Genomic DNA, 19,091 nt, shown 5'->3' with positions numbered 1-19,091 from the left:
ATTCTGTAGGTAGTGGGGATCTCTCTCCCAGTCCAAGAAACCAATTGAACCTGAACCTACCAGGGAAAAGAAAGAAAAAAAAAAAAAAAAAGGCGAAAAAGAGAGAGGAAAAAAGTTGTGCGAGAGCGAACATGAAGTGGAAATGAAGGGAATCGCAAGCTCTAGGGGTCAAAACATGGCCTGATGGTTTCTGGGTTTCTACAGAATCGCCGCATTGTTACTCAACTTAAATTCATTCATTGCCCCCTCCCCGCCATTTTGTATCTTTTTCCCTTGACCTGTCCTCCTCATTTTCTCCCCCGCCATTCTCTTTGTCATCCTTTATCTTTCCCTCTATTCTAAGCTCCCTTAACTGGGGTCGGGTTTGATCTCATCCTTTCCAGAATGGCTACCACCAACGATTTTCCTGCCGGCGACGTCAACAGTTATGACTATGTCATCGTGGGAGGTGGCACAGCAGGCTGTGTAATTGCCAGTCGATTGGCCGAGTACTTGCCTAACAAGCGCATCTTGGTGATTGAGGGCGGTCCCAGTGATTTCATGGACGATCGCGTGCTCAATCTGCGTGAGTGGTTGAGCCTGTTGGGAGGCGAGTTGGATTATGACTACGGTACAACAGAACAACCAATGGGTATGTGAAGGCCTCAAACGATAATCAGCCATTTTCACGTGGAGTTCTAGGCCTGGTACTGACTCGAGACTCACAGGCAACAGTCATATCCGTCACTCTCGCGCTAAGGTGCTGGGCGGTTGTTCCAGTCATAACACCTTGATCTCTTTCCGCCCCTTTGAGTATGATTGCAAGAGATGGGAGCAGGCTGGCTGCACAGGCTGGTCGTTTGAGACATTCACCCGTGTTCTTGACAACTTGCGCAATACTGTTCAGCCTGTTCACAGCCGTCATCGCAACCAGCTGTGCAAAGACTGGGTTCAGGCTTGCTCCAGCGCTATGAACATTCCCGTTATCTCTGATTTCAATAAAGAAATTCGCTCTAAGGGCGAATTGACTGAGGGTGTCGGCTTCTTCTCTGTCTCGTACAATCCTGACGATGGCCGCCGCAGCAGCGCCAGCGTTGCTTATATCCATCCCATTCTCCGTGGTGAAGAGAAGCGTCCTAATTTGACCATCCTGACCAATGCGTGGGTGTCACGTATTAACGTGGAGACTGACACAGTCACTGGTGTTGATGTGACTCTACAGTCTGGTGCTAAACGTACTTTGCGGGCCAAGAAGGAAACCATCTTGTGCGCAGGAGCCGTCGATACTCCTCGCTTGATGCTGCTCTCTGGTTTGGGTCCACGCGAGCAGCTAAGCTCTCTTGGTATCCCTGTTGTAAAGGATATCCCCGGTGTTGGTGAGAACCTCCTGGATCACCCCGAGAGTATCATCATTTGGGAGCTCAACCGTCCTGTGCCTCCCAATCAGACCACCATGGACTCTGACGCCGGAATCTTTCTGCGACGCGAGCTGCCCAATGCTCACGGATTTGATGGCCGTGCCGCCGACCTCATGATGCACTGTTACCAGATCCCCTTCTGCCTGAACACCGCCCGCCTCGGCTACGACACCCCGGTGGATGCCTTCTGCATGACCCCTAATATCCCCCGGCCCCGCTCCCGTGGCCGCCTATTTTTGACCTCTGCTGATCCAAGCGTCAAACCCGCCTTGGACTTCCGGTACTTCACTGACCCGGAGGGTTACGATGCCGCCACTATTGTCGCTGGTTTCAAGGCGGCCCGCGAGATTGCTCAGCAGTCGCCCTTCAAAGAATGGATCAAGCGTGAAGTGGCACCCGGTCCCAAGGTTCAGACGGACGAAGAACTCTCTGAGTACGGCCGCCGTGTAGCACACACCGTTTACCACCCTGCCGGTACCACTAAAATGGGTAACCTGGCCCGCGACGCTATGGCTGTTGTCGACCCTCAGCTGAAAGTCCGAGGCCTGAAGAATGTGCGTATCGCTGACGCGGGTGTCTTCCCGGAGATGCCGACCATCAACCCCATGTTAACCGTGCTGGCCATCGGTGAGCGTGCGGCTGAATTGATTGCGGAAGAGGCTGGGTGGAAACGAGAGCAGCCTCGTCTGTAGATATCACATAAAGTGCGATGTGCTGCGCGCTTTTGTCTTGGTTTCGACATTACCTGTCTCGGAGGAAAGTTTTACAAAAAAAAAATGGATAGTAAGTGGCTCATGCGTTCTACCAGCGCATAGACTTCGCTTCTGGTCTTGAGTCAAGCGATAGATCGCCCATATGCGTGCGGCTGGTATTGTTGGTCCTTAGATCTATGATTTACGAGTGATGATTTTTGGCGAAGGTGCGAATCAGAACTGGGGAGGGGTTTCTTTATCCAAGATCAAAGTAATGTGCTATTACTTGTTGTATCAATATTCTTTGTATATTAGAAGCGGTATCACGCTGAATTTAGAATTCGTTACATAGGGCTTTAACGAGTCATAGCAAGACATTGATATCGAAAATAAGCTATATTTCTTCTGCTATATTTAGCTTATCATTGTGTCCCGGCGACTCGTCAGCAACTGGAATGGCATAAGATTGAAATTCCAACGACATCATCAAGCATCCTCATCCACATGCCTCGGTTGAGTGTGAGATCATCATACAGGTAAGCTGTTTTAGCCAGATATACAGCTGGTTGATGACGACGGAATCTATCAGCCCGACTGGTGACGGGAGTTGGTATTTTATAATGGCTGGTACAGTACACCTCCCACGGTCAGTACAGGTATTTACTAAATAGCTTGATTTGTCTAGACTCGAGACCGATGACTAGTAGGTACTAAGATAATTTTCTGCAACCGGAATCAACCACTGTATTCTCCAGTTGCCTTAAAAGGCCACCTGATGATAAGTAAATAGGTCAATTTGTACCGAGGAAGTCTCTGAAGTAGAAACAGAAGTACGGACGGAATACTCCGTACGTAGATCGCGACCTGTTCCTTGAGACCCGTAAGGGCCGGCATATGGATTACAACCCTGCTTCATTCCGGACTGGGCGCCCTATATATCTATCTACATGCAGAAGGAGAATCAGTCACTCACTCAAACATTACCTATTGACTTGAAATTAAGATCAAATGTACCTGAGCTTTGAACTTCAACAGGACTAACTGAGCAACTACATATGTTAGTAGGCTAGAATTGATTACAGTACCTACCTTACTAGTACCTAACTCGTTAATTACCAATCAACCAACAGTCGCCCGGAGCCCCACAAATGATAAAGGGCGAATGCTACGGTGGTAGTTACGGACTTGGGACAGACCTGACTACGCACCCCGCATTCGGCTAAGCTTGATGTTACCGTCGCAGACTTGAACGATATGATTTAATTGTTCCAGTGGTCTGGCCTTTTCCGCATAGTGTAGCAGTGTGCATCACTACATTGACAGAATTACTGTTCAGCGACTAATTATCACCCTCGCCACCACCTATCTACCGACAGGTCATGTATGCGGAGATGAACCCGCTCGCCCCAGACCAGCCGGCAGTGGCTCTGTCTGCATCACGTTGAGTTACCATTTCTAGTAGGCCTGAAATCATCAATCGTTGAATCATCGATAGTTCACCAGGGTAATTTAGGAATGACCGGGTAGATCATGGTCTATATAATGTCGGGTGTGTAGTACTGACCATTTAGTAGTTGTTCCGAGATTGAAATCTCTCTCTCTCTCTCTCCTCTCTTTTCTGTCTTCTCTATCCCTCCCTCCCTCCCTCCCCGAATCTCTCTTTACCTGCAGTGGGGTGGATCATCCCATGTGGACGGCGATCGACTAGTAACCCTACCGCTGCAGCTGCTGATTCGATGCTCAAGGGGCAATTAAACAGGCACAGTACTACTACTACAACAGAGAACTTGAGTATTTGCTTGTCTCGTGATCCTCTACTCATTATTCACTCGAAAGGTTATCCTGTTGTCGCATCTTAGCCTCCCTGAGGCAATACTTTCTTTTTCTTTTCTTTTCTTTTTTCTTTTTTTTTTTTATATAAAAAAAAAGCCTCATTCTCCATTTATTCTAGGGTAATATTCACCATCTTCACTGAACAAACTTAATCGATATCAACATCAGCATCACTAGGGTTTGAAAAGATAGCTTCAGTTCTCGGTTACTACCCGTACTAACTAACAGTCGGTAATAGTAAGTTCCATCACACCCACAGTCTTCTGTATTTGTTTTCGTGCCCACCCCTACATTCATTCTTACCCCGGATCGCCCTCCAAACAATCCCCCATCCCTTGTCAAGCCTTGGTTTGAAAGAATATTTTCCCCATCGCTAGCCTTTTGTGTCTCTGTGTCCTCGATTCCCCGGAAACCCTACATATTTCTATGTTTTGTCGTCATTCTCGCCTTCATGTCTGTCTTTTTCTGACTTCTCGTGGTCTTGTTTACTCACTCCGCTGAATAGTTATCTTTCCAATTCGTTCTCCTCACCTACCATCTCTGCTCAAGCCCCGATCTCATAGTCCCTGTCTTAGTCTCTTTCCTGGATCTTGTTATGTTGCATCTGCATATATCTTAATCCTGCACTGCAGTTTTGTCCGAGCTCTATACGCATATCATCCTTTGTCGTCGTCGCACTTTGCCTTGCAAGCATAGATTATACGGCGCCGTGCAAGACTCAGAGAGCTGACATCGTGCCCTGTTCAATCAAGCGGTTGGCGGAATAGTCCCCGGTCGTTCCTTCAGACCGACCATAAAGCACCTAGGTGATTGCTCAACTCGAAGGACTTGAAGACAATGGTGACCTCAACTAGCGGCCCAGAGGGTCAGCAGCCCGAAAAAGCGGTGCAGGCTGTTACTGTCGACTCTGAAGCGGGCCAAGACCGCCCGCCTACGGGCAAGTCCTGGATGTACAAGTCGTTCAAGATTGGCCCCTGGACTTTGCCGTACTTTGCCTCGCCCGACGCGCAACTTCTTTTGGTCTCCTTTGTCTGCTTCCTCTGTCCAGGAATGTTCAATGCCGTCAGCGGCCTCGGAGGAGGTGGCCAGCTAGGCTTTAAAGATGTCAACAACGCCAACACCGCCCTTTACAGTACATTTGGAGTTGTTGGATTTTTCGCAGGCTCCGTTGCGAACCGCATCGGTTTGCGTTTGACCCTCTCGATTGGTGGTTTTGGCTACTTTCTTTATGTTGCATCGCTGTTGTCCTACAACCATAATCAAAATTCCGGGTTCCTGATCTTTGCTGGTGCACTTTTGGGTGCCTGTGCTGGCCTACTATGGTGCGCTCAGGGCGCTGTCATGATGAGCTATCCAAATGAAAAGGAGAAGGGTAAATTCATTGCCATCTTTTGGGTGATCTTCAACCTTGGTGGCGTCATCGGCAGTTTGGTATCTATTCCTTGATCTCCATGGTTCATGTAAAAGCTAATAAGTTTCCATCTAGGTGCCTCTGGGTCAAAATTTGCATTCGGTGGCGGGTCAAGTAAACGATGGAACCTACATTGCATTCATGGTGCTCATGGCCATTGGATTTGTCCTAGCCTGGGGTCTAGCTGATTCAAAGTATGTCAAGCGCAAAGATGGCTCTCACGTTATTGTCATGAAGAACCCTACCTGGAAATCCGAGTTTATGGGTCTCTATGATACTCTCCGAACCGACTACTACATTCTTCTCCTCTTCCCCATGTTTTTGACAAGTAACTGGTTCACGGCATATCAGTTCAACAGCGTAAATGGCGCATACTTTACCATCCGTACACGTGCCCTCAACAATCTGCTTTACTGGCTGATGCAAATGCTCGGGGCATTTGTCTTTGGTCAATTGCTAGACTTGAAGTTCCTGTCCCGGCCGACCCGAGCCAAGCTCAATCTTTGCATCCTATTGATTCTCACCATGGGCATCTGGGGTGGTGGGTTTGCGTTCCAAAAGACGTACACCCGCGAAACAGTCAAAGCAGACACCGACTGGACCAGCAGCGGCTTCGTGGGTCCAATGTTCCTGTATATGTTCTACGGATTTTATGACGCTGCTTTCCAGACTTGTGCATACTGGTGAGTTCAATACATCACTCAACAACAATCGGTAGGTCGTATGGTGAACCGACTGGACTGACAATTTCCATACTAGGTTCATGGGCTCTCTGACAAACAATGCTCGCAAGCTGGCCAATTTTGCTGGGTTTTACAAGGGTATTCAGTCCGCAGGTGCAGCTGGCATGTGGCGGTAAGCATTTTGCTCTATTGCCCACGGTTTTCACAATATCAATCCCCACTAATGGACACACAAAAAACAGGTTGGATGCGGAGGATACTCCCTTCATGACAGAGTTTGCTACCTGCTGGGCTCTTCTTGCTGGCAGTATCGTGATTGCCTCACCTGTAGTGTTTCTCAAGATCAAGGAGCACGCAGATATGGAGGCTGATCTGCGCTTCTCAGACGAGACTGCTCAAGAAGTTGGAGTGGCCGTACCCTTGGAGGAGCAACAAACCATGGAAAAGCAGGATGAGAAGCGCGTCTCTCTCAGTTGAGTATTTTCTCTACGAAAGAGTCAGATGTCCATGACGGGAGGCAACCTGTTAACATGGAGCAATGCCGAAGCCACGAACCAGCTTGCACTAGGTTGCTGATTCTACAATTTTTTTTAATCTTCATATCTCATACTTTCACTGTTCCCGGACTCAGGGATGGGAGCTCTTAATGACATATTTCCATCACCATTACCCTGTTCATTTAATTATTCGAGTGCTCAAGCATTTCGTCTGACTGACCATCCTTTTGAGGTTTTTTTATTCGATGTTTTTGAGATCAGACTACATAGTTTGCAATGCTAGATAGACCACCACCAGACGAATTTGTGAATATTTCATGGTTGCTTTTCCTATTTCGCCTTGACAAATTAGCACGCATAACTCACACCAGGCCCAGAGCCAGTGAAGAAATAAGCTCCTTATTTCTTCAGTCCTTATTTCTTCACTGGCTCTGGGCCTGGTGTGAGTTATGAGTAGGTGCCGGGTTGAAAAGGCCACCATGCTTGCGGAGGAGCATAAATAGGATACAATAGATAAGATACAACTTTGTCATTCCTGTCTTAACTCGTGCACGACCCGATGCTCATGCTTCTTAAGGGCTCGAAACATAGCACACACTATTATCGCAAGTAAAGGTAGAGTTTCGAGTCGCTGTTTCTCCATGCTTAGCAGGTCTGAGAACCTGGAGCTGGGCGGGTGAGATCCGACAAAAGGCCCTGACTCACCCGCCCAGCTCCATGTATGTTATCACGAGACTAGAGATGTTGATCTATTACAGAAGTGCCGGGACTGCTCTCGCGCATAGCATATTGATTGCACTAGATCATCATATGCATTTTTATGTATATTCGTCAAATGACATGCGCCTGACCGTGCGGATTATATACATGGTTCCTTGGCGGCTAGAGATGTCGACACTGGCACATGACAATGCGCTCCGCCATAACACAAAAGGAGACATTAGAGAGATCCCACTGAGAAGCAAAACAAACTTCCGAGCCCCCTGCACCGACGCTCTTGCGCATAAGTGCGCTGGGTGCTTGTGCGCCAAGGCGCAAGACATACGAATGTCATCAACATTAACATCATTACAAGATACACATAAGACGATGTCATAAGACACACGTGACATTGCACCTGGTGATCACCGAGGAGCGTCACAGGTTATGCTTAGAGATTCAATCCGAGCTCGGCATCAAGGTCGGTTGAGATGATATTCATCCCGACCTGCCCTAACCCTGGGGCGTGATCGTCAGAGACTTGTCCGTCTTCCAGACCCACAAGGCCGAGACTTTTGCCTGCGGGATGGAGTTTGGCCATGTCAGGCAAGTTGTCCAAGGCACTTAGCCCAATACCGTAGCCTCTCCCGCTAGCGAGTCCGGTGGAATTGAGGCTTTCTTCGACACCGAGGAAATCGGCCCCTGTGTCGTCGAAATTGATCAAAGCATCGAAATCATTCTGCGTGACCTCTGCGTCATTCGCCAAGTCCATGAGCTGGCTTAGACTGAGTTCCGAATCTAAATTTGGGATATTAAAAGCGTCCTGATGGTAGCTAGGGTTGATGTTACTAGTACTGCCATTCTCGCTGCCGTCAGAAGGTGGCGGCGTCGAGGCAAAGGTAGGCCCATTATCCGCAGCAAACTTTTCAACCAGCGCGGTCGCATCAGACTTCGGATAAGTAAGATCGGGGACTTTTTGTGCCAGAGAATCTGGGGGTGGAGTCAAAGCATTAACCCGAGGGGTCGCGTCTAGCGTACTGCTGGACCGTGACGACTGCACGTCCTGTGGTGTCACTGTAAGCTGAATGCCGGCTTTCCGGATCGCAGCCTCCAAAAACGACGTTGCAAAGTCAGCAGATGCGTAAATCTCTCTAAGCCGCTGGAGAATCCGCATGCATTGATAGAACCGCTGGAGGCTGGTCATTCGGATCGTCGGATCGCTAGACTTGATATCGAGAAGATGGATGATAACGGCGGGAAGGAGAACAGTAACACCGGTTGTAGGGAAGTAACGAGTCAAATCTAGACTGTGTAGGTCCTGGGCGATGTTTGTGATCTCAATAGCAGCATACCTAACCTTGTTCCTTGAGATCTCCTGCAATTCCGCATCTGTGGATGGAAACGGAATAGCGGGGAGGACTTGTGGACGGTGTAGGGCGCTGGATGTGGTCAGGTAGACCATTTTCAGCAGAGCGCGATGAGAATGGAGCACCTCTTGGGCCTCGCCTAATTTTGCAGGTGCCGCAGGGGCGTACTGAATCTCGGTGGGAAGGTGGGCCAGCCAGTCTTCCAACTCTTGATCACAACGGCGAACCTCAAAGGTTTCTGCTGCCGACTTCTTGGGTACCAGCATCATGGTGGTTTCCATAGTCCCGCCGAATTTATGGCTCAGGACTGAATACTGCGCTGACAGCACATGGCTAACACATAGGCAGAGCTTTGCCTTTTCAATGAACATTAGGGCCAACTCGCGCTGATGGTTCGGATTTTGTAAAATTTCCGAATATCCCACCATGCTGACGATCTCGGGCGAAAACGGTTGGAACTCAAAATCATCCAGTGTCAACATAGGAACATCGCAGTCATCGTCTTTCACACGCATGGGACGTCTCATACCCAGCGCAATTAGGCGATCGCGTGTATATGTGCTCCACCAAATCCGTTTCCACATTCGCTGACGCCGAATGTCCATGCGAGAGTTGCCCGGATCCCGATGTAGGCCAATCGTGTGTGCAAGAGATAAACTGACACCCATCCAATGCCAGGTATCCTTCTGGTCATCGGGTGTCTCATACCAATAGGTCATCAAAAGCAAAGATTGCACGAGAGAAATCCGGTCCACCTCGTAATCGAAATCATAGAGCAGCCTAGCTCGCTGGAAGAAGGCTTTGCGAGCCACTTTTCGTGAAGCATACCCCGCCGCATGGAGGTGCTTGAGGTCAATAAAGGCCGTGCCGGCAAACATAACGGCCTGGAAGAGTAACAGACTCATTCGACGAATACCGTCATTCTGAACAATGGTTTGCAGGAATTCTTCCAGATCAAGAAGGGGCATATACGTATGTACGTAGTGGATATAGCTTTTGAGCAACTCGTTGCGTAGACCCACGTCGGGGACGGTCAACGCCCCTTTCTGATACAGGTAGTCAATGTCTTCCTTTTGGAGACGAGGTGGTAGGCCCCGGATGTAATCGGGTAGGATTACCCCCCCAGTTCTTGCGTTTGCGAAAGAGGGGTCCAATAATTGCTGGATTTGTGATGTGACATGATGCAAAGGCAGAGTCGCCGGAACAGCCGGATTCGGAGCCATCCTTCGTCGAAAACGATCTCCAGAACCAGCCCTGTTGACTTGACTTTGATCTGTTTCGAACTCGAAGTCAGCGGATGCTGGGCGTGATCGCAGGTCCACCACGTAAATGACCGGAGACTCAATACGTACACAAAAGATGAGGAATATGCTGTCCTTGGTCCAAATCCAATGAACGCTGGGATGGAGATGCCGGAGCGACATCTGGTAGGCCGTGAGACTCGCTCATTCTGCGCAAAAAATTGGAAGTATCCTCAGCACCCTCAGCAGGTGACTGGACGTGCGGCTGTGAGCTGACATTGTCACTTTCCACACGTGATTTCCTGCATAGTGGCAATATAGAGCGCTTGAGGTTAGCCGGAAGTTCTTTAACTACCAAATCAAATGGGAGACAGATTCGACATGGACGAACTTTCTCCTCTTGCTCTCAGTGACAATACACTCGACTTGATCAAGGCGACAATTGGTGCATGGTGACCCATTCTCAACCACATCACAACGCACCTTACGAGCCCGACAACAGCAGCACGCCTTGGAAGCCCGCCGTTTCACAGGACGAGAATTGGCAGGCAGGCCCGCTGTAGAGGCCTTGCGTTTGCTCTTGGGATCAATCTCCATGGGAGCATTGGATGTCGATGATGGTGATGCTGCGGAGTTGTTCATTGTTAAGAAGAAGCACGGACTGAGAATTTGGATTCCATAAGATAGTTGGCCGCAATTGGAAGGTTGTTCTTTTTTTCTGAGTGAATAACACAGGTAATATGTCGACAGCAGTCAAAAGGAAGGATTATGATAGTTGTGCCAACAGTTAAAATGACTGAAACAAGGGACCAATGACGGAAGAGTGGAGATGTCAATTTTTTTTCTGAATTGATTGAGCCTTCTTAAGACACTTGTGATAGATGTAGAGGAAGAAGGGCGTTACATAAAGTGAAATCCTGGGTGGGTATGGAATTCCGGGGAAATCGAGGATGAGGATCACCGGACCAGATTTAAATCTTTTTGATTTTCTTTCGTCCAAAGGGACGAAAGTCGAGATAAGACCCGGGGGCCCGGGGAGAATAATGTTTAAATAGGGAATTGGTAAATTGGGGGAGGGAAGAGGAAAAAGCCTCACCCCCAAAAAAGTGACATTTCAATCCAGCCAGAGGTGAGGAAAGTCCACACTCGGACTTGGTTAGCGTTGGGGGAGCCCCAGATCCACTTTTTAGTAGTCACGGAGTAGTACTGCGGCACTGCCAGTCTACGGAGTAGTGAGTACTGAGGTTTGCCTCCCCCAGACCAAAACCGTGGATGCACCACCCAAAAATCCAGTGTGTACTCCGGAGTAGGCACCGGTAATTAGTCAACCACGAAATAGTCAGCAAGTCACGCTTGCCCCCCGCCCCGCCCCCCCCAAAAAAAAGAAAAAAGAAGGGAGACCAGAAACAGGCCCCAATAACAACTCGATATCGGGCGTCGAACAAAATGTCGACTAGTGCAAATCGGGTGACTTGAGGTGGAGATCAGAAGTCTTACTGATCACAAGCCAGTCGCTGCTGCTGCTTTACTGTACGAGCGCCGTATCCATCCGACATCCGCATTTCTCGACGACAAATTCCCCTTTTTGCCTCCCCACTTTGCCTTTCTCTTAGTCTTACCCGGGTATACCCCTCTCTTCTTCTCTTCCCTCCGAGTCTGGAGCGGCATGCCCCAGAGTGAGTGAAATTTATCCCCACTTGGATGGGAGTATCCATCACTTTTCCACTTGTCCAATCGCTCAGTCACCCAATCGCCGAAATCCCCGCCCACAAACACCACCCCCAAATAGATTATGAAAAGGGAAATGAAAAGGCGGGCGGTCCTCTCGCTCCTCTCCGACCCCAGCTGCTGTAGCCGGTTTCCTTCTTCAACTTGCGTTTTATGGATCCACCCATCCTTTTCCATCCGAAACGAGGCCAAGTCAGTGATGAGAAAGGAATGGTGAGTGGCTGTTGAACTGCTTAACCGCTCCAGAATTCGAAGCTTTCCCAACTCGTTCTCTCCGATCAAGGGGCCCCCTTAACCCCCATCGGCCCGGTCACGTTACTTGTTCCGACTGCCACAAAAACCAAGAATGGATTGAACTCATAGTCATGATCGGACGGAGAGTGCATCCATCGGAGTATACGGAATTGACGGTGGTGAAAAAAGTCGCTCAGAATTGCCCAATGTGGATGAACAGTCAGCGAAACCTTTCTTCTTAAGCAGCTGCGTCATACTGCGTCGGAAAAGATTCCGGGCCGGTTACTGGCTGTGAAGGAAAATTGTATGGGTCTTCTGGGTTGGTTTTATGGATTCGGGGTCGCTTCCGTCGGCTTGCTTTAAACATCATGATGGTCCAAACCCGTGAGAAAGTGCCGAGCGGCCCTATTTCTTGCTTAGGGGAATGGATTTCGGAACGTAATCATGCATTCCTATATTTTCTGTTGCACAAGGACGGAAATCCCAATTCAGCTTTGCCTACGATGCCCAGGGATCTCGGCGCGCAGCTGCTATGACGGCAATTCATTGCTGGGGCTTCGTGCTGTGTCAGGATCATATGCACATATACCTAGTACTCTTAGCTGTCATGGAACTCTTGCGTCCCTAGGGAGGGATTAAGTGCGGGAAGCATTATACCGAGAGACAGTCAACAACCAGTAAGAAGCATGCGCCAATCCAGCTCAGTGAGGACTGTTTCAGCTTAGCGTAACGATCATGGCTGTGATTGTTCCTTGCTTTCGTGAACTGTAGCTGCTTATTGACTGCGAACTACTCCGTACTGTCTAGGCTGCACTCATACATATCACATACGTAGTATGTAAATGGTCTATCTGATCTCCGCACTAAAAGGGCCGAAGCTGGAAGAAGCGGCAAGGCCCACCATTTTCACCCACAACCCCGTCAGCTGCCTGATGTTGAGTTATACCCGATCCCGCAGGCCGAAGGAAAGCATTCTCGAGTACTAATGATGATATACTCTGTAGTAGTATATACAACCAGCCTGTAAGAGACGAGCGAGACATTTTGGGGGGCAGCTTGAGATTTGAGAGCTACACGAACATGGTCCACACACTCCGGAGTAATGACCTTTTTGAAAACGAGCAACCTTGAAACCTGTTGGGGACCACGAAACAAGCTCTCGCACGTGATGCTTCGAGATTTTGACCCATGTGTGGTCGAGGTCACGCGTCATAGTGCCGACCAGCGGCACATAACCTGCAGGGCACCCCATCTCATATAACAGGAATGAATGGGTAAATCAATTGCGTTCACCAGCCCTTTGACAAGCAGGTTCAGAGGCCAGCGGATCATGACGGAACAGACGGAAGGTCGAGCGGTCTGGTAAGTGGCGATAATCGGAGGAAACTCGAAATTCCGCGGGCGGAACTTACCCCACATTTTGATCAGGAGTCTGGCCCAGTGCCAGCCAGGGGGTTTGCTTTGATCCTCTTGGCTCCAGAAATGTTGTAACTGTCGTGTTGTGCCCTTGCAGCCATTTCCAACACGTTCTACTTGATATAGTACAGAAAGTGTCCCTAAGAAGCATTTGCTGTCTGAGCTCTGACACACTTTGCGACCTTGCTACAATGTAATGGCATCTCGGAGAGTCAGAAGGCCATTGGGCAAGTCGACAACTCCGGGGATCACGAGGGATATTCGTTGAAGAATTAGTTCCGTTTCCCCACGTCGCTCAGTCAAGACTCCAAACAGACACGGCTGGCGGGTCGCCGATGTGGGACGCCTAAGAGAGAGGTTGCCAATAAACGATCTGGTATTATTTATGTTGAGCGATTGTTAATACTTACTGTACTCCGTACCTACACAGACAATAGTTATACTGTTCCAAGTTATTTACTGGCCTGGCCTCGCTATTTGTACTCCGTACGTGCTCCGTAGTTTGTTAGTCATGATGATATTACTACCTAAGGCCATGACTGGTTAGTTAAGTTGAACAATCCGTGTTCGCAATCTCCCCAGCCCGTAGCAAAAAACGCCAAGTCGCCGGCTAGGCTCAGCTCATACGCGCAACTGCCTGCTACTTGAGACACTGGAAGGAGGGGGGCCCTTCGAGGGCAAGGACAAAGTCATATCCTGCATGATACGCCACGGCTCCGGGAATTCAAGGGTCCGTGTTACTAAAGAGACAATTGCCTGTACATGAAGAGTAACGGCAGCAGCAGTAACTTACGCCAGCTATCTTGATATTCCGATTTATATCACTACAACGCATCATTGCATCAACCATTACATAACTACCTTATCGTCCTTCTCATACCACATAGGTCCTGAATGTCATGGTGGAACAAAACGCCTCCTTAGGATATCTCAATGCAAAAAGTAAAGAAAAGAAAAGAAAAGACAAGCAAGAGAATTAAGATGGATCCCTAGGCACCGCCGCGGCCCATACGTTCGATCGAGCCCATGATACCACTGCGCCCAGGGGTGAAAACTGCAATCCCCGATTTACTACTGCTATTTCCGCGACCTGGTCGATTGACTGGCACGCCGATCTTTGGAATTTTCCTTTCTCGCTCATGGACAACCCCTGCGCTGGGAGGACGGATGCCGCTGGTGGAACTACCTTGGCTCACACTCCGCTGAACACTCTCGTTTGTCAATTCAATTGTGGTTGGCAACGGCTCCGGCGGCTGATGTATCTGTGCATGGGGAGACTGGGGGAGGCTTGGTTCGCTTAATTGATTTGGTTGAATGGACAACCACTCATCAACAGCAGCAACAAGCTCTCCCTTTTCCGCTCGTTCGATCTTCAGCTCAGCATGCAACCGTTCGGTTTCTTCCCTGAGAATAACCACATCCTGCTGTAGGTCCCTGACTCTTGCCTCGAGTTCACGTTTTTCTGCCCCGGTCTCTTCCTTCTCATCGGAACTGAGACTTGGATCGTCGCGTGGAGCATTCAAATGGACGGTAGCCCGCTCTTTCTTCAGATGTTCATTCTCTTCAATGGCAGCCTTCAACTTTTTCTCGGCCTCACGAACTCTCTCCTCCCAACGGGCCTCGTAGCTCTTCTTCAATGCAGCAACTTTTGTCTCATGCTTCTTTTGGTAAGCGCTGTGAAGCTCTTGTGCAACTTTCTTGACGGCGTCTTGGACTTCCTTCGCAGTCTCCTCGGCTGTTCTAACCCCGGAGGAGCTCATAGGTAGTAAATCATCTTGCGAGAAAGACTTGCGGGCAGCGCTCAATTGACTTTGCAGCTTTACTACTTTTCCCTCCAGTCGCTCCTTGGCTTTTTCGGCATCGTCGACTTTCTTGACGAGTCGTCCCTTTTCCTTTTCGCCTTCGACAATTTCAGCTTTCACATCACGTAAGACGGCTTCCAAGTCTTGACCTCTCTGATGCCACTCGGCTTGTTCAATTTCCAATGCTTCCCGGCGCGCTGATTCGTTGCGGACCTCTTCCAATGCCTCGCCGACACGCCGCTCCGCATCTGCAATTGCTCTTTTGAGACTGGCAACCTCCGCCTCTTTGCCGCTGAGTGTGGCTTTCAGAGACGAAATCTCACTAAGAAAGCCAGATTTCAAGGACTCTAGCTCCCGCGGGGTGATCGTGGGGATCGATCGAGGAGTTGGAATGCTGGGTATGTCGAAGTCTAACAGGGAAGCTTTGGCAGGTGACTTTACTGCCTCTCGAGCAGTCCTCAGAGGCGATCGTCGTAGTGGCGAGTATCGCTCATTTTGTATGTTATGCCGTGCGCGCGAGAAGAAACCAGGCTGGTCACCGAGATCGAGCAAATTGGGAGTCGAGCCTGTATCTTTGAGCTCTCGCTTTCTCGGTGTAATAAAGGGCGATGGTGTACCCGCTTCTACCAACGCTGTTTTCCCAGGCGATTTGCGTGCAGTCGTAGGTGTAGTCGGTTCCGCGGTTTGGCGTTGACACTCATCATGCTGTCCCGGGCTTTCTGGGAGGGATCGCTTTAGTTTATATGGAGAGTCACTTCGTAATTGGGCAAAAGTGGTCATATCTGGCACAGCAGAGAAGGTACTGAGTCGAGTATCATCTATGGAGTCATGAGAGTCGTCATTCATAGGGTCGTTGGTTTCGTGTATGTCGGTAAGTTCATCATGGTCTAATTCATCGTCACTATGTTCGGTCTCATGAAGCGGAGCTGCCAGGCCCTCCCTGCTCTTATCCTCGGCCGCGCTATGGACAATTTCTTCATCCTTCATATCTGCTCTGCTCTGCTGGTGGCCAATAGGCTCAACATTGTCATCGGGAAGTATGCCCATTCCCGAAGCTTCTCTCCGACTGGCGACCTTTTTATACCTTTCCTCCAACTCGTAGTCTGTTTCCTGACAGCCAGGAACCTGCTCATACGAGCGCTTTCTGGGCGTTGAGGAATGCTCCTTAATGCTCTCTAATGGCTGTCGGCTCATGGCGCGTAATCTCGCAAAGTCAACTGTTTCGTCCCGTCCCTCGATCTGGAATGGTGAGCTAGGGGCAACCTGAAAGAACTCTGAATCTGCGTTATCATCCCTAGAATCTGGTGGTCCATGGCCGATGTCCTGACCTTCATCGGCTTGAAGTGGTATCGAGACTTCGTCACGCGGCTCGGAAGGGCTTGAGAAGATGTTTTCCTGTCCCTCATTGATGTCCAAGCCCGTCGCCGCACCTTTACCCTCTAATGCATCATCAGATAGCGAGGAGAGGACGCGAGAGTTCTGGCGCGAGGACGTCAGCGGCGATAGGGGGGTGGACATGGCACCAGGTGGGAATGGTCAATTAGAAGTAATGGATAGTATGTTCTGTTGGTTGTTTGCAGGAGGCACTACGGCACCCGCAACGATAAGGTAAACAAGCAATCCCTGGTTCAGTGCATACACGCAATGGGGTTGGTGTTGACGTTCTGGATCAGTGTCAGGTGGGCGTTTATTATGATTTTCCCTCTGTTGCCAGGATAAGCGATAAACAAAACTAGTCCTAAACGAAGCTAGCACCAAGTACATGCGGCGGTGTGGGATGGCAGATCATGGATCATATCTCACCGCCTTCTGACTAGGTCTATTAATACTTTGAGCGCTTCGTCCATTTGTTTTCAGTGTACTCCGTACTGCACAGTGCGTACGGGCTCACGGAGTACATAGATCGACTACAGAATCCGTAGATAGGTAATTATTCACTATTCGCGCCACAAGAATATGATTGCGGAAGCTGTAACGGACACCCTGCTAGTATGACTGGAAAGCCCTACGTACATGTTCACTTAATAACATCGAGCCAAGTTTCAATCACGCGAGAACAGACTGCCCAGCTTTTCCATCTGTGTATTGTGTACTTCAATGTATGGTAGAGTCTGCTAAGTGCCACAAATTGAACAGGGAATGACACAGAACAAGCTAGTCTATGCTAAGGAACAGTAAACTGACATAGACTAAGCCTCATTGTGAACTTCTTCCGTCATGCCGGGTTTCTCTGAGTCTCATGGTCAATGCTGTCTTCAGCTTCAGTCACAATAATATGAACCGATTCCTGTTTCCACGAGTTTGCATCTGGTGCGTAACGACAATGGGCCGCAGGCTGCACTACGACAGAGCCGTGCTTCTTTTGTCGGATAAGAGACAGCTGCACAGCCCCAATAATGGCAACGAGAGTACTTCCCCACCATGCAAGGGCCGTGCACTCCATCTTGATCCCGGTGCTGTAAAGAAATCCGGCAATTGGCGGAGCCATGGTGCGCGAAAGAGCACCCGCAGAGGCCGCAAGCCCGTTGATCTTGCCCAAGACTGAATCTGAAGGACTAGCTTGCTTGATGAGGATCAGAAGGACAGGATAATCGATGATCGATAGAACGTTTCGCACAATCAAACACGAAAAAATGCCCGTGAAAATGAAATGGCGAGGAACATAGAGCAAAAAGGGAACCATGAAATAAGCAAGAGGATGCATGATGGTGACAAAGATGAATAATCGCCACACCCCCAAACAATGAGCTAGAGCTGGGAATACAAGGCTTTGAATGAACAAGGCAATAAGGCCGTCGCATGACATGATCAAGCCAACTGATTGAGTCGAAAGTCCGACGCCACCGGGAAACCGAAGAAATGAGGTAGCCACTGTATTGACATCAACAGCACTCTTATCTTGCAGGAAGATAGGTAGCAGATGGTCGTATGTCATCGAGTGGTAGGTGAAAATTGCCAAGGCGACAACAAGCATGATCACTCGCCAGGTGAAAACCACCTTTCGTTGAGAACTAATATACAGAGAGCCATCAGAGCGCACATGCCAATCCTGATCGTCATGGAGGTGCACATGGTTGAATGTTCCATAAGATTCGGCTCGGAGATCAGCACCCGCAGTTGTGCTTGACCCTGAGGTTGCCAGGAGAGGATGTATGACAGACGTGCTATCGATATTGTCTGCACCACTTCGAACATGCATATCGGGGTGGGTCTCTTTCAGAAGGAACCAACTGAAGATGATGCTGCACAAAAGTAGAGCAGAGCAGACAAGGTTGGGCAACAGGAAAGGAAACTTGCCAAAAAGACCGATCTGAGAGAAAAGGTAAGGATAACCTTCGGCAGGCTTCGCAAGTAATCCTCCGATAGCTGCAATAGATAATGAGCTTAAGGCTCTCCTTCGAAGCAGTGGACGACAGTTGTACTTACCTGGACCGATTATAGTTCCAATCGACCAGAAGAATGGCATTATAGCATAGGCTCGCGCTTCAAGAGGATCATCAGTAACAGTCTCGACACATGAGTATAAGCTCATCAATAAGTGCTTACGTTCGTGTTCAGGATTCGTGACCAACTCGCCGACCATAGTCTGGATGACTCCAATATTACCGTTGAGTATGCCGCCTAGAGCTCGACCAAATAAAGCAACCCAGAAATTGGTTGCAAATCCAACCATGAGAAGGGATGCCATGGTACCGAAACAACCAGAAATGAGAACGGGCTTGCGGCCAACCCGGTCCGAAAGGCTTCCCCAGAACATGCCCGTAAGAGCTTCACATAGTGAGAAGGTAGATACAAGAATGCCGGCATAAAATGATGCATTGTTCTCATCGGCCACGTCGAAGTCTCTAACCATGACCCATGAATACGGGAAGATGGATGTGAGGGCGATGGGCTCGGCGATGCGACATATCGCTGAGAAGTGATAAAGTTAGTGGAACCGCGTCAATGTCTCTAAGTAACAACTCCATACCTAAAAGAAAAAGTTGAGTGGTGGGAAATTTGTCGTTGGAGGGAGTTGTTCTTCTCTGCTGTGTCAATACCATCTTCTGATGTATCAAGCAAGACTCTTACGGCAGGCCCTCCGCGAGACA

General features: G+C 49.2%; 5 protein-coding genes across 5 annotated transcripts; 2 read left to right on the top strand and 3 right to left on the bottom strand.

Moving 5' to 3' along the window:
- The first annotated feature begins 81 nt into the window (after positions 1-81).
- On the top strand, positions 82-2,475 carry BP01DRAFT_422628 (GMC family oxidoreductase). The gene is made up of 2 exons (XM_025579585.1): positions 82-631; positions 708-2,475. The coding sequence occupies exons 1-2, from the start codon at positions 385-387 to the stop codon at positions 2,087-2,089; spliced, it is 1,629 nt and encodes a 542-aa protein (XP_025432664.1). The 5' UTR covers positions 82-384; the 3' UTR covers positions 2,090-2,475.
- Positions 2,476-5,407: 2,932 nt separating this feature from the next.
- BP01DRAFT_355675 (uncharacterized protein) lies at positions 5,408-6,692 on the top strand. Its single transcript, XM_025574755.1, has 3 exons — positions 5,408-6,016; positions 6,093-6,188; positions 6,259-6,692. The coding sequence occupies exons 1-3, from the start codon at positions 5,475-5,477 to the stop codon at positions 6,491-6,493; spliced, it is 873 nt and encodes a 290-aa protein (XP_025432663.1). The 5' UTR covers positions 5,408-5,474; the 3' UTR covers positions 6,494-6,692.
- Positions 6,693-7,663: 971 nt separating this feature from the next.
- On the bottom strand, positions 7,664-10,462 carry farB1 (putative C6 transcription factor (Ctf1B); the record flags this gene model as incomplete). Its single annotated transcript, XM_025571734.1, has 3 exons — positions 7,664-9,852; positions 9,932-10,122; positions 10,212-10,462. 3 exons carry the CDS (start codon positions 10,460-10,462, stop codon positions 7,664-7,666), a joined length of 2,631 nt encoding a protein of 876 aa, XP_025432662.1.
- Positions 10,463-13,995: 3,533 nt separating this feature from the next.
- On the bottom strand, positions 13,996-16,665 carry BP01DRAFT_355673 (uncharacterized protein). The gene has a single exon (XM_025574754.1). The coding sequence runs from the start codon at positions 16,516-16,518 to the stop codon at positions 14,188-14,190; it is 2,331 nt and encodes a 776-aa protein (XP_025432661.1). The 5' UTR covers positions 16,519-16,665; the 3' UTR covers positions 13,996-14,187.
- Positions 16,666-17,215: 550 nt separating this feature from the next.
- On the bottom strand, positions 17,216-19,043 carry BP01DRAFT_381702 (MFS transporter; the record flags this gene model as incomplete). The annotated part of the gene is made up of 4 exons (XM_025577326.1): positions 17,216-18,366; positions 18,427-18,483; positions 18,547-18,912; positions 18,971-19,043. 4 exons carry the CDS (start codon positions 19,041-19,043, stop codon positions 17,216-17,218), a joined length of 1,647 nt encoding a protein of 548 aa, XP_025432660.1.
- Between the last annotated feature and the right edge of the window lie 48 nt (positions 19,044-19,091).

This window comes from Aspergillus saccharolyticus (assembly GCF_003184585.1).
Source record: "Aspergillus saccharolyticus JOP 1030-1 unplaced genomic scaffold BP01scaffold_10, whole genome shotgun sequence".
NCBI lineage: Eukaryota > Fungi > Ascomycota > Eurotiomycetes > Eurotiales > Aspergillaceae > Aspergillus > Aspergillus saccharolyticus.
This window is presented reverse-complemented; position numbering and strand designations above follow the sequence as displayed.

Excerpts from the sequence above, each read along its gene's own strand:
- BP01DRAFT_422628 (XM_025579585.1), top strand. The coding sequence starts at position 385 with ATGGCTACCACCAACGATTTTCCTGCCGGCGACGTCAACAGTTATGAC. Across the intron at positions 632-707 it reads TACAACAGAACAACCAATGG|GCAACAGTCATATCCGTCAC; the intron begins GTATGTGAAGGC and ends CGAGACTCACAG.
- BP01DRAFT_355675 (XM_025574755.1), top strand. The coding sequence starts at position 5,475 with ATGGTGCTCATGGCCATTGGATTTGTCCTAGCCTGGGGTCTAGCTGAT. Across the intron at positions 6,017-6,092 it reads TTCCAGACTTGTGCATACTG|GTTCATGGGCTCTCTGACAA; the intron begins GTGAGTTCAATA and ends TTTCCATACTAG. Across the intron at positions 6,189-6,258 it reads GGTGCAGCTGGCATGTGGCG|GTTGGATGCGGAGGATACTC; the intron begins GTAAGCATTTTG and ends CACAAAAAACAG.
- BP01DRAFT_355673 (XM_025574754.1), bottom strand. The coding sequence starts at position 16,518 with ATGTCCACCCCCCTATCGCCGCTGACGTCCTCGCGCCAGAACTCTCGC.